This window comes from Anser anser (assembly GCF_964211835.1).
Source record: "Anser anser genome assembly, chromosome: Z".
NCBI lineage: Eukaryota > Metazoa > Chordata > Aves > Anseriformes > Anatidae > Anser > Anser anser.
The window spans coordinates 63,805,861-63,817,882 of record NC_139723.1 but is presented as its reverse complement, the minus strand read 5'-3'; the positions used below and the strand labels follow the sequence as shown (position 1 = coordinate 63,817,882).

Sequence of the window (12,022 nt, the reverse complement as noted above, 5' to 3'; positions counted from 1 at the left end):
GTTCGAATTCCAAGTAATGGGGTAGAGGATGTAGGAAGGAATCCCTACAGCTTAATTCAGATGTCATATTTTGCTCCTAATAACCATCAGGAGACTCACTGCTTATGAAATTATATGGATGATTAAAAGTCAGGATACATGGGAAATTAAGATGTAGAAGTCCTAATGCAAGTGCAATTTCAGTAAAGTACATCTCTAAGCCACATCCTTCTATATTTATGTCAACACTTACGGGTTTGATTCTGCCACATTTTCATTAAAAGGTTGTGTAGAAGATGAGGTTTCAAAGTTTCAGAGGAAGTTTTGCTTTTTCAGAAACACAAATAGAAACCCCACTTTTTCAAGTCAAAGCATCCATCCACATACCTATTTACTTCTCATTTACACTAATAGGAATTCCACTCAGGCAACCAAGAGGAAAAAGCTCCTGGAAAGCTTCAGGATGGGGGAGGGAAGATGCAGATTGCCTTTTTTTTTTTTTTCCTGTCTTTGCTCAGGACTACAGAACAGTGCAGAGATGAATTAGGCCCTAAGGCAACACAAGGAAAGTTTACTCTCCTGTTAACCTCTAAGCATTCTTGCAACCTGCCATAAGGAGAGCCATAAGCTGGTTCATCCTCCATAGAGAAACAGATGTTGGGGATTGCAGCTGGTAAGAGCCAGTCTTACTTCCTTAGCTTGCCCACCTCAGCGAGCTGACACCACGGTGAGCAGAGTACCTGGGAGGACTGACTGGGAGTTAGCTGCTCCCTGAAGGGAGAAGAAAGGTATCTTTTACAATCTGTACCTCTTTACAGGGGGAAATGTAGAACAGCTGCCAGAAAACCAAATCCCTACTGCTAATATTCCCAATAGTGTATTTTTCTGAGGAAAGAAAACGGATATGTTTTTTTTTCTCTCATGTTCCTCATAAACTGGAGTTGAACGATCTCAGGTCCATGTGGTAGATTTTCTTCATTGCACTTTCTGCCACAAACTTCACGGAGATCTGGAACCACAGATTTGAGGAGACAGGGAGGAAGAAGCTTTGACCTTGGTCTCCTCATCTCTTAATGAACGGTACACCTGAATAAGGTTGGCAGTGCAGTCTTTGTTTTTAAGGCACCGTGGTATTTTTCCTTGTGTGGGAAGCATGGAAACATTTTCCTTGATGTAGTATTTTAACAGTAAATAGTGCTGTGGCATGTCTGCGCAAATGATGAAGTGAAGCACAGACTTCGTATTTTTAAATGTCCACAGTAAAAAAAATACAGTGAACAGGTTGTTATTGTAACTTGGTCAAGACTGGTACAATATGGTCAGGGTTCCTTATTTTTGAAGCCAAACTGCTGACGACTTTTCCTTACATTTAATGAAAAGCCAACGTCCTCGTTCCTGTGGAAAGCCGTAACTTCGCGCCAACGAACCAGCTGGGGTTTGGCGACGCGGCAGTTTCAGCACCGAATTTTTCACGGGTGGCTCTCACCAGGCAGGGAAACGTCTTCAGGCAGCTTTGGGGCCGCGGGGCACGGCCGGAGAGCCCCCGCCGACCACCAGCCGCCCCCGCGTCCCCTCACGGCCTCCGCCCCCTTCCCTCTCCCCGCGGCGCGGCCGGGTGCGCTCGGGCGCCGCCATGCGAGGGCAGCAGCGGGGCGCTGCGCGCTGCTGGCCGACAAGATGGCGGCTCCCATGGAGCTGAGCTGCTGGGGAGGCGACTGGGGGCTGCCGTCCCTGCACCCGGAGTCTCTGACCGTCATGGTAACGGCGGGGGGCCGCCGCCCGCCACCACGGGAGGGCGGCGGGGAGGGAGGCACGGCGCCGCGGGGCTTGCTGGCTGCCGGGGAGGAGAAGGAGGAGGAGGAGGAGGAGGAGGTGGTGGTGTAGGCGGTGGTGTAGGCGCCCAGGGGCGCGCCCGCCCGTGTCGCCCTGAGGCCGGGCGCGGCCTGTGCGGGGCGAGGGGCCCGGCGGAGCGGGGGGGCGGCATGCCCCGGCCGCAGCTGGCCGAAACAAAACTCGTGCCCTTGATGCTAGCGCAAATCTCGGCTAGAAGTTCCGAGAAAAATCCTTAAAAACCTCCCGGTCCAAAAACACAGCGGGCGCAGGTAGTGCCGGTGAACGTTGCTTGTTCAACCCAAGTGGTCATAATGCTCATGCTTTATCGTGACCTGCTCTTTTAAAATGCTATCGTACACTTTTCTTGCACATGCTGACTACATTTTTTTCTTCTTTTCTGCAATCTGTTGCAGGCTTATGCTAAATTTTCTGGTGCTCCTCTGACAGTGAATACTATAAATAACTCTTGGAGAACTCCAAAAGGTACCTTGTTTGCATTTTTATTAGTTTAATCCTCGTCACTCTATAAATGTGGGTTCTAATTTCAAAGTTTCCTTTTCTTAGTTTCCTTTGGTTTTGTGTTCATGAGCAGTCCCTTCCTATGCTATTCCTGTATCCATTTTACATTGATAAACAGCTTTTCGAGTGTTATGGTTTTTCAGGGGTGAAATATGGAAGACATAAATAAAATGCCTTAAAGGGCACTTTATTAAAATGTGTATGGGTGAAGCAGAGGAGAATCAGTAAATCAGGAATGTCAGGCATTTTAAATAGAGGGTATAGTGAAAGCAGTTTGCATGTTTATGTGATAGTAACTAGACATGCATATGGAAGCAGTGTTCTTTAATTATACATAATTTAACAGGCTTGTACAGTTGGAAGTAGAATATCAGCCCCAAAGAGTGTAACTTACATCAGCTGGGGTGTTTAATACTGTGCAGAGTTACAGAGGTTGAATCATAAAAGGTGAGTAACAACCTAGCTGCCAGACAGGTTGAAGGTGTCAGAGGATATGAAGTATGTTGCATGCCTCTACTCAATCCTTATCTGTTTGCTCAGCATTTAGGTTATTGTCCTGGTATATTCCAGAGAGGTAAAAATCACTGCAAGGCTAAAGTGGTCTGTCACTTTAACTTACTATGTCCTCAATTTAGGCACTACTATGTCCACGTAGAATTTGGCTCTTTGCCTCTTGGTGTTTGATTTATTACGTTCTGTTAGCAGAAATTCAAAGAACAAGCTGGGTATACCTCTCAAAAGTTCTGTTGCTTTTTTCATAGTTGAGATATTTAAAATCCATACCAAGAAACAAAACAAAACAAGCCACAAATTAACAACAAGAAAAAACCAACACACAAATAATATGTGTCTTTTATAAATGAAATTTTGATAGTATTTTGCATCAAGGTCATGTTAGGCTCATCATTGTCGTAGGTACTTTGTGAATGCGCTATGAGGTGGTTCCTGCTACAGAGATTTTATAGTCTTTGATTCTGCAGTCTAATGAGTAAAGGCAGAATAATATGCTTCTGGGAGAAGGGATTTACTTAGTTCTGGTCATTTATGCAGTGTTAGCTTGGGCAGTGGTTGTAGCAAGGCTAGAGAAAACAGGTGGTTAAAAGCGGTTTGGAGACAAAGAGCAGGAGAAAAATAGGACTAGAAGGAAGGATAGGCCTAGGGATAAATGAGTTGAGAGGGCATTTGGACTGGTTGGAATATTTATCTTAAGATGGATATCTGAAATCCATACCAGTAGCCTGGTTCTCAAAGTGTCAAATAGCTAGTAGTTGACATTGGCTTCAGTCTGGGCCCTTTTTATGTATTGTTATTAACAAAGGCCACAATATGCTAAGCATGTTTGTGATCTTGGTGGAACTCAGTGGTATATAACCTAGTTTATACATACATATTTGGGAGATCAGAGTGTGCTATGGAGGAAAGGAAAACAGATGAAGTGACTTGTCACTTCCCAGTTATGTTATAATTATTACATATAAATTCAGTTGACTGCATCATTTGTGCCTTCTAGGAGATGTACCAGTCCTGATATCAGAAGACACTGTTATTTCCCAGCCAGCAAAAATACTAAACTTCTTAAGGAAGCAGGTAGGTTGCTCTCAAAAGAATCTACATGTACTCCATATAGACTGATGCAGACTTCTAAAACCCTGAAACCCAATTCTGACCCAGTGCTTTCCTGTTTTGCATACGCACATGAGAATTGTGAAATGGTGGATTACAGATTGCTATTTGAAATTTTGATTATTAGTTATGCGAAAGATTTAAAAATAGGCATGAGAAAACTCTTTGTTGAAAAGGACAACAAGCTGGCCTCAACTGAGCAGTTTCTCTCTGAGATTCATCATGCTGTTAATTATAATACATTAACATTGTTACAGCTTTGCAGACCTAGGAGATCACACTTAGGGAAGTATGGTTTTAACTGTTCAAATGGGTAATCATCTCCGAGTGCACAGTTTGGTTTTTTTTTTGAGGGATAATACATAAGTGTTGTTTTTAATTTACGTAGTTTTCCTGTATTTGTTGTGTAAAAATGTCTGCAAGCACTTTTTGATGCACATAATGTTATTGTGTAGTCAACTTTTGCCTGCCTTTTGCAGATCTCCTAATGTTTTATTCACAAAGAATAAAGCTATACAACATCATTTTTTCACAAAGTATGAAAATGTCTTATAAAGCGTGGTATCATCATTTTATTTCCAAGATGGTCTTCCAGCCCACTATTCTGCCTTTACATTAGAAATTCAGTTCCTGCCTAGTCAAGAAGATTATCTGATGAATGGCATGTTAGTGAAAGTTTAAAGCTTTTTGGGGAGAAAAATAGAATCTGAAAACTGAGCATTTGAGATGGGTTTTCAGACAGTCTTTTTAAAATTCAGAAGTTTCATAGCCATTTGAATACCAAAGATTCCTTCATGTTGGGGAAAAAAAATACCCTCTTTAACTCAAAGTATAACAGTAATGGGAATGCTTTTCAGATATGTAAAAATACGGTGGATCAGCACTGACCTTTTGTTGTTTCTAAATTAATGAAGTTCCCGAAAAACCTACCAACCCTTTTAATATACATTAAAAGGATTCTCTGTCTGAATCAAGAGCTCAGGTAGCTGTAACTGCTTTAATTTAGCTGTGTAGTTGGCGTCTTCAATAATTAGCATCCAATTTTTGACTTTATGGAATGGTAATTAAAAGATAGGAATGCTTTTGGTTTTTTATGTTTAACAAGTTAAGGGCCAGGTGCTTCCTCAAACTTATGGATGGGGATTTGCCACCTGTTTTTTACAGCCCCAAGCACTGAAAAATTGCCTCTGTGTTACTGGGCAGATGCTTGGAAAGCAATGGAAGTAGGCACAAGAGTTATTTTGGCAATGGGAGGACCCAAAAATCAAAGAATGGGACAGTTAAAATGGAAGTTGTACAGGTACATAGCTGTGTTTGACATAGCAGGCCTGCAGAAGTAAAGGGAAAAAAATGTCTACCTGCATACTTTTTGTCCAGAAAAATATTGTGGTATTTACTAACTTGCTAACTGTTAAGTTTGAAGAAGTTTTGTGTTGTGTTGATTATCTTTCTGGAAAGTTCTGTGTAACACTATTTGTACTGTTGTTTTTTTTTTGTTTTGTTTTTTGTTTTAATTCACAGAAATACAATGCTGATTATGAATTGTCTGCAAAACAAGGAGCTGACACACTGGCTTATATTGCACTACTTGAAGAGAAACTGCTTCCTGCTCTGGTAAATACTGGGAAATATTTTATAATGGCGAGAATGTTTAAAAGTGAATATTACAACAGGCGTCCACTTGAGAGAAGTCTGTCAGCCATAGTCCTGGCTTGAATGTATTTGCATTATTAGTGCAATTTTGAAAAGACTGCCTAGCAACTTTGGAAAAGGAAAAAAGTGTGTGGGAGGTGTGAAGTAATAATAATGAATTTATGAAAGACATTTTAAAATGGCACCTCTGATGTGTTTTTTTCTTAGATATTTTTTGGGAAACAGTATCCTGAAAGAAGCCTATCCTGGCCATTTTTTGTTTCACTTGATCCTTTTTCAAAAGTTTTGAGTAAGATGTGGTATGTCTGATGTGGAGTGCACAACTGTGAAGGCTTTTTGAACTGTTCAGTGGGAACTTTTAAGGAATTTAAATACCCACCGGTAGTTCATTTTTCAGTTCAGTAAATAACACATGGCCACACGCCCTCACCAATTTAGTGTAAGTACATTGGAGCTATAAAAATCCTCAAACTTCGGGTATGTTGAATGACTTGGACTTGAATTTGTATAGGCAAAAATATTCTGACCAGGTAATATCATAGGCTAGCTTCTTCAGCTATCCTGCAAGGCTTTCAAATTCATCATATTATATTATTTTTTATTTTAAGATTTATATAAGAGAAGTCTAGTGTCCTTGCTCAAATTCCAGTGATATTCTTTCTTGTGTTGATGTAGCTGCACACATTTTGGGTTGAGGCAGAAAATTACTGCAGTGTAACAAAGCCATGGTTTGCCTCGAGGATTCCCTTCCCACTGAGTTTGTATCTGCCTGGAAAGATGTCCAGGGAAGCTCTTAACAGGATCTTGCTGACCAAGGGGGGACCTCCACTGTACAGTCTCACTGAAGTGGAAGCACAGGTATGTGTTGTGTGGTATAGAATGCGTAACTTGGTGCTGTAAAAAGACTAGAACTGAAATAGTCTAGCACACTGCCAAATGGTGTGTGATGCTGTATATACTAGCCTGTACTACAGCTAGGGCTCTTAGATGGTTTTGTGTCTCATCAGATATACAGGGATGCCAAAGAATGCCTAAATCTCCTGTCTAAGAGGTTGGGAACATCTCAGTTTTTCTTTGGAAATACGTGAGTATGCTTTCTTTTTTTTTTTCTGTTTTGTTTTTAATGGTAATAAAACAGGTACCACATGATCCTTTGTACACTTACACTTTTTTTTTTAACCTAAAAATGTTAAAAGGTGTTACACAGTAGTTTCGTGTTTGACACTCTACTCTTTCAGATAAGTGTGAATGAGTAAACAGGGCACAAATGAGATCTTTGGACTCAGTTAATCCAGTGGGTCCCTTATCTGCATCTTTCCACAGAGCAGCAGATGCTGCCTACAGCTGCTCATGTGGGGTGCTTGATGAGTTAGTGTAGGACTAGAGAATTCTTTTCTAGACACTAAATGTCACCTCCTGTGCCTCTATGTAGAAAAAATACTTGAAGCCTGACATGTTACCACTACTGCGTCCTTGGGAAGAGGATGTAGGTCTCGGAAAGCTGTTCTTTATATGTGCATGAAACAGGAAGCAGATATTGTCAATAGCATAGCACCAAGAGACCGTGAGGGGGGCGATCTGTTCCCTAAGCCACTGAAGTTGGACCACTCCATGGGAGAGGATCCTGTTCCAGTGGCATCCATCTTATTTGCTTGGCTTTTTTTGATGCCAGAAATGCATTTAAGAGTGGTTTGTTTTTCAGTGTGCATGATGCATGACTGGATTTTAATGCAGAAGCTACTGTTTCAGCTTGCCAGCACCTCTCTAGTTCAAAGGTGCTGAAATCAGTAGATAGTTTGTACAAAGCATTTATCAGATATGAAATGATGGAATGCCAGAAAAGTTGACCAAATTCTATCCTGAGTTGTTTGATATATGCAGAAAATAGTTATGTACTAGAGTATAGTTATGTACTAGAGTTCTTAAAGTCTCACATTGGTTTTGTGTTGTTGTTGTTTTGTTTTGTCACTCTTTTCAGGCCTACTACCCTGGATGCCTTTGTATTTGGTTTTCTTGCACCAGTTTATAAAGTGTGCTTCCCCAGAGTACAATTGCAAGAACATTTGAAACAGCTTCCCAACCTGTGTCGGTTCTGTGATGATATTTTAACTTGCTACTTTAGGTTAACTGTCTCCGGTAAGATGTTTCTTTTCCACTTTTTGTCATGTATGGTCTGTTTGAATTAGAAATAGTGGTTTCCGCATGTAACTAAAGCAGAATTAGATTTTATATAATTTGTGCTGAAGCTTCTGTGGGGAAATGAGGTAGAATAACTTCCATAGTTGTGCAGAAAAGATTGAAAATTAAAGGCAAGGTTTAATAATCAGTTTTAGAGCCTGTCAAGCCTTGGTAAAATGTACTTGTATCTATGCTATGGCTAATGCTTAGTGCTTCTGTTTCTCTGACATAGAACAGCTTTTCCACTTAAATTCTTCTTAGAAAGGATAAAAATACTGAATGAACTTTCTCTCCGATGTTTTTTTCATTTTAAGGCTGTTAAAGCTTTTGTAAATGCCTTTTCACTCTTCATCTTTCTACCTTCACCCTCCAGGCCATTCTCCATCTGGACAGGATACCGCAGATGCTAATCTGCAGAAACTCACACAGCTTGTAAATAAGGAATCCAACTTGATTGAAAAGGTTACTTTTACTTCCGTCTCTAATCTTCCTGCTTCTTTGCGGGTGCTTGTTTACAGATCCACTTGCAACTGTACAATGGACATTTTAGTTTAATTTCCTTTTCTAATGAGTTACTTTGTATAGAGATGTAGAAAGAAAATAACATAATTTGAAAGGAATAATTAATGAAGACTTGTACGTAAAAAGTATGTTTATTACGATCAACATTGTCTTGCAAATCTGCATAAAAACGGTAGAAGCGTGTCTATCTGAGACTGCACATACCATGCAAGGGGGAAAGCAAATGTATTATCAACAGTCAGAAATGGTCTTGCAAGACCTCAGCAAGAAAACTTCTGAGCAAAACTCAGAAACTGGTCTTGTTAACACCTACACCCTTCACTGCTTACTCCCAGCTGAATGCTGTAGTCACTAATACACAGTCCTTCCTTCTGCTTGTTCTGTGTCTGGCTGTTATTTCTCTTTACTTTGTTTCCAAGTCTGTTACTCAGCACCTGTCAACAGCTGTGCAACTTATGTTAAAAATACTTCTGTCTCCATCAGTAAACTAATGATGTATAAAGCTCTTACTAGGATAGAAGGCATTTCTTTCTGAAAAAGATCGGAGTATCAAATAGGTCATTAATTATGTATGGCTTCTGTAGCATTAGGTATTGATTATATCTCTACGTGGTATTGAAGTGTGGCTGTGGAAGTTTTAAAGAATGAGTAAAGTAGACATTTATCAGGTGTGATTTAGATAAAGCTGATTGTACCGTGAGGAAGTGTGATGGACTAGACAATCTTTGAAGATCTCGCCTATGCTATCTTCTGTGATTTTGTTTATTCTGTAGTAGCTACATGCCATTTTTCTTTTGATACATCAGTACACATAGGGCATTAGAGTGATATCCTGTAAAAATGTAAAATCTTCATGTTCAGAGACAAAATTTAACCTGTCTTTGAAAAGGTCTTATCACAGTCTCTTTATTAAATACTTTTTGAAATCTTTAGCTATTCTAAATTCGTTCAACACCTACAGACCATTTCTAATTTGAAAAAAAGATTTGTTCCTTTAAGGTGCTGATCATGCAAAAGTATCCATTGATGTTAGCAATTTGACTTCTGATCTGCTTTCTAGCAGGGTTTGGCTGTTGTAAAAAAATTGAAACTTTGACCTCTCAGAAGAAGGTAACAATGTTGCTTTCTTCGTTAATCTTGATGAAATGGTTCAAACAGAAGCGTTCCCATTTGCCCTGGGTTTAATGTGCAATATGCTAATAGCATGAAATGGCTCTAACAAAAGCAGGTATTTGGGATTGGAAAGGAACCATGACATCTGTTTTGGCTAGGGCTGAAATAACAAGGCGAAAAACCAACAAACCAAACCAACCAACCAAACAAAAAACCCCAACAAACCAGTGTACTTCTTAATGGAAGTCCTGACAAATAGACTAATCGCATAATTTATATTCTACTGTTTGCCAGATCCGGCTCTCATTATTTCTCTGCAGATGGATGACAACCTTCGTAAGAGTCCACAGCACCCCCCTCGAAAGCTAACAACACTGAAGCTTGCTGCAGGTGGAGAAGAAAGCAGTCCGTTGAATCGTTTGTCACCTTGACAGCTCTTGTTGCCCATGCGCATGTGTTCGCCTTCAACTCTTCTGAACTTCACAGTAATTTTTTCACATGAATGTGGTTTTGCATGGGAGAAATCTGCTCATGGGTACACGTAGGGAAGAAATACAGCTTTGCAATGTACTGTCTACCTGTTATTTTAAGAAAATTAGTAGTTCAGGCTGACCACACACTAAGCTAAGGTTAAAGTAAAGTCTTAAACACGGGGCTTATTCCTGCACATGTTAAGGTTATTTTGTACAGCAGATTTTTGCCTTTAGCCTAGCAGAAATGCTGACCAAAAGTTAAAATTCTCTTTTTATGGAATTCCAGTATGTTTATGGATTATTCACTTCTGTTTTAGTTTATGGCTTTTGATATTACTGTAATCATGTTACTGTGTGTGAGTGGATGTACTTTTGTATCTTCCTAAAAATTACAAGGTCCAGTTGTAAAATTGGTGAAAAGACTGCAAGAGAAGGAGGTGTTGCCTTTCTCAGCAGATGAGAAATGAAAAGAAATGAGAGGAAGTTAAATATTTTTTTCTTCTACTTCCATGAACACTCTTGTTTCTTGTGTTTTAAGGATGCATGTATTTTTGAAAGCTTGTCAAGTTGTGCTTAGAGGGGAAATGTTGAGAAGTGTGTTTGCCATGGGGAGTACAGTGAGGCACAGTACTGATGTTTCACAGATACCTGGTATTAGTCCTGTGTGAAACAGGCTTAACCTGCGTGCAGGATAATACCACAGGCTACAAAACCTTAAGTCAAAATTGCAGTGGGCTGGTAGTGAGATGGAAAGGTTTGATTTGGGTGAGAGACTTGACTAGGAAATATACTGTGGCTCTGTACTGAGCTAATTAGGAGTTTGTAAAAAAGTTGATGTAGGCTTTTTAATTTGTCACAGATGCCTCTAATTAATTTTGTCTTACTTTTTATAAGCACTACAGTTCACTGAAAAGCTAAATTATAAGACATCTAAATTTTTATTTTTTGGCAGTCTAGTTCAAAGTTATTTTTTGGCTACGAATTGTAATACACTGCAGCATGTATTTCTTCTGTTTATTTGAGGGACTTATGTCTCATTACACTTCCTCGTAGTAGAAGCCTTGCCTGTTCTAGGGACCTAAGCAATTCCGTCACAAGAGATCTGCTGTAATTCTTGTTGGTAATGTACTGGTAGGTGCTCCATGAGTGGTGCAAACAGAATCAGTCAAGGGGATTGACCAAAAATGGCAGCACTTTGAGTACAGAATTCTGATGATTGTATGTATAGGATGACTTCTGTTTTTTTTTTTTTCTTTCTAGCAAAATCAAGGTAGTCTTTCAGTTTCCCTTCATTACTAGTCACATTTGAGATACAAAGGTAAATTATTTACTGTTTATACAAACAAGACTGTAGATTGTGTACATACTATACTTTCAGACTCTATTTAAGGAATGTAATAATCTTATCTTTAGCATTTCCTAATTACACCTAAAATGTTGGGTGTCTAATAAGCACTTTAAGGTTCAAACTTTTGCTCTTACTAGAATACTTGTTTGTGATTTTGAAATGAATCTACTTCAGGCTCATGATAATTGAATAAACTGACTATCTAGTAAGTGTAAAAGTAAGTCAAATGTTTAAAATTTTTACTGCCTGTATCTTGACAAGGTTTAAATGCGATCAAGTCACATTGCTTTTCAGAATCTTTTATTTATGAACACGGCTATGGATAACATTCCTTAGTTTGTTGCTTTTGTGAATATGTACACTCGGTCTTTGAAATCTCTTTGTAAAAAGGTTATTGTTCCAAGATTAAAATTTTAGACTTTTATTGGAGTTTTGGTAGTGACTTTTATGCAGATTGTCAGGTGTGATTTTTTTAAATATTTTTTTCCTTGTGTAAAGTGTTACCTTGTCCATAAAAACCTAAACCAAAACAATAAGAACAAAGTGCTGACTGTTAAAACAAGAAATTGGAGCATAGAATCATTAAGGTTGGAAAAGACCTCCAAGATCATCCAGTCCAACTATCACCCTACTGCCACTGTCACCCACTAAACCATGTCCCTAAGCACCATGTCCAACCTTTCCTTGAAAACCCCCAGTGACAGTGATGCCACCACTTCCTTGGGCAAACATTTTAGGGTATCCATAATGTCTGATTTAAATTTTAGTTACAACTCTTCAA

At 39.4% G+C, this 12,022-nt stretch overlaps 1 protein-coding gene across 4 annotated transcripts; it reads left to right on the top strand.

Moving 5' to 3' along the window:
* The first annotated feature begins 1,552 nt into the window (after positions 1 to 1,552).
* Positions 1,553 to 11,665, top strand: MTX3 (metaxin 3). Of its 4 annotated transcripts, none has more exons than XM_083818820.1 (9): positions 1,553 to 1,737; positions 2,226 to 2,295; positions 3,842 to 3,918; positions 5,476 to 5,568; positions 6,283 to 6,465; positions 6,615 to 6,691; positions 7,586 to 7,743; positions 8,159 to 8,247; positions 9,715 to 11,665. In XM_083818820.1, exons 1-9 carry the CDS (start codon positions 1,657 to 1,659, stop codon positions 9,787 to 9,789), a joined length of 903 nt encoding a protein of 300 aa, XP_083674946.1. In that variant the 5' UTR covers positions 1,553 to 1,656; the 3' UTR covers positions 9,790 to 11,665. The 4 variants fall into 4 exon arrangements, with proteins under 4 accessions (XP_083674946.1, XP_083674947.1, XP_083674945.1 ...); XM_083818819.1 differs by having other exon boundaries at positions 1,556 to 1,737; positions 9,741 to 11,665; XM_083818821.1 differs by lacking the exon at positions 8,159 to 8,247 and having other exon boundaries at positions 1,554 to 1,737.
* The last annotated feature ends 357 nt before the right edge of the window (positions 11,666 to 12,022 follow it).

What these genes read in the sequence shown, in the direction of transcription:
- MTX3 (XM_083818819.1), top strand. Translation starts at nt 1,657, where the DNA reads ATGGCGGCTCCCATGGAGCTGAGCTGCTGGGGAGGCGACTGGGGGCTG. An exon ending in CTCTTGGAGAACTCCAAAAG is followed by an intron (nt 2,296 to 3,841) that starts GTACCTTGTTTG and finishes TGTGCCTTCTAG; the next exon opens with GAGATGTACCAGTCCTGATA. An exon ending in AGAAACTGCTTCCTGCTCTG is followed by an intron (nt 5,569 to 6,282) that starts GTAAATACTGGG and finishes GTGTTGATGTAG; the next exon opens with CTGCACACATTTTGGGTTGA.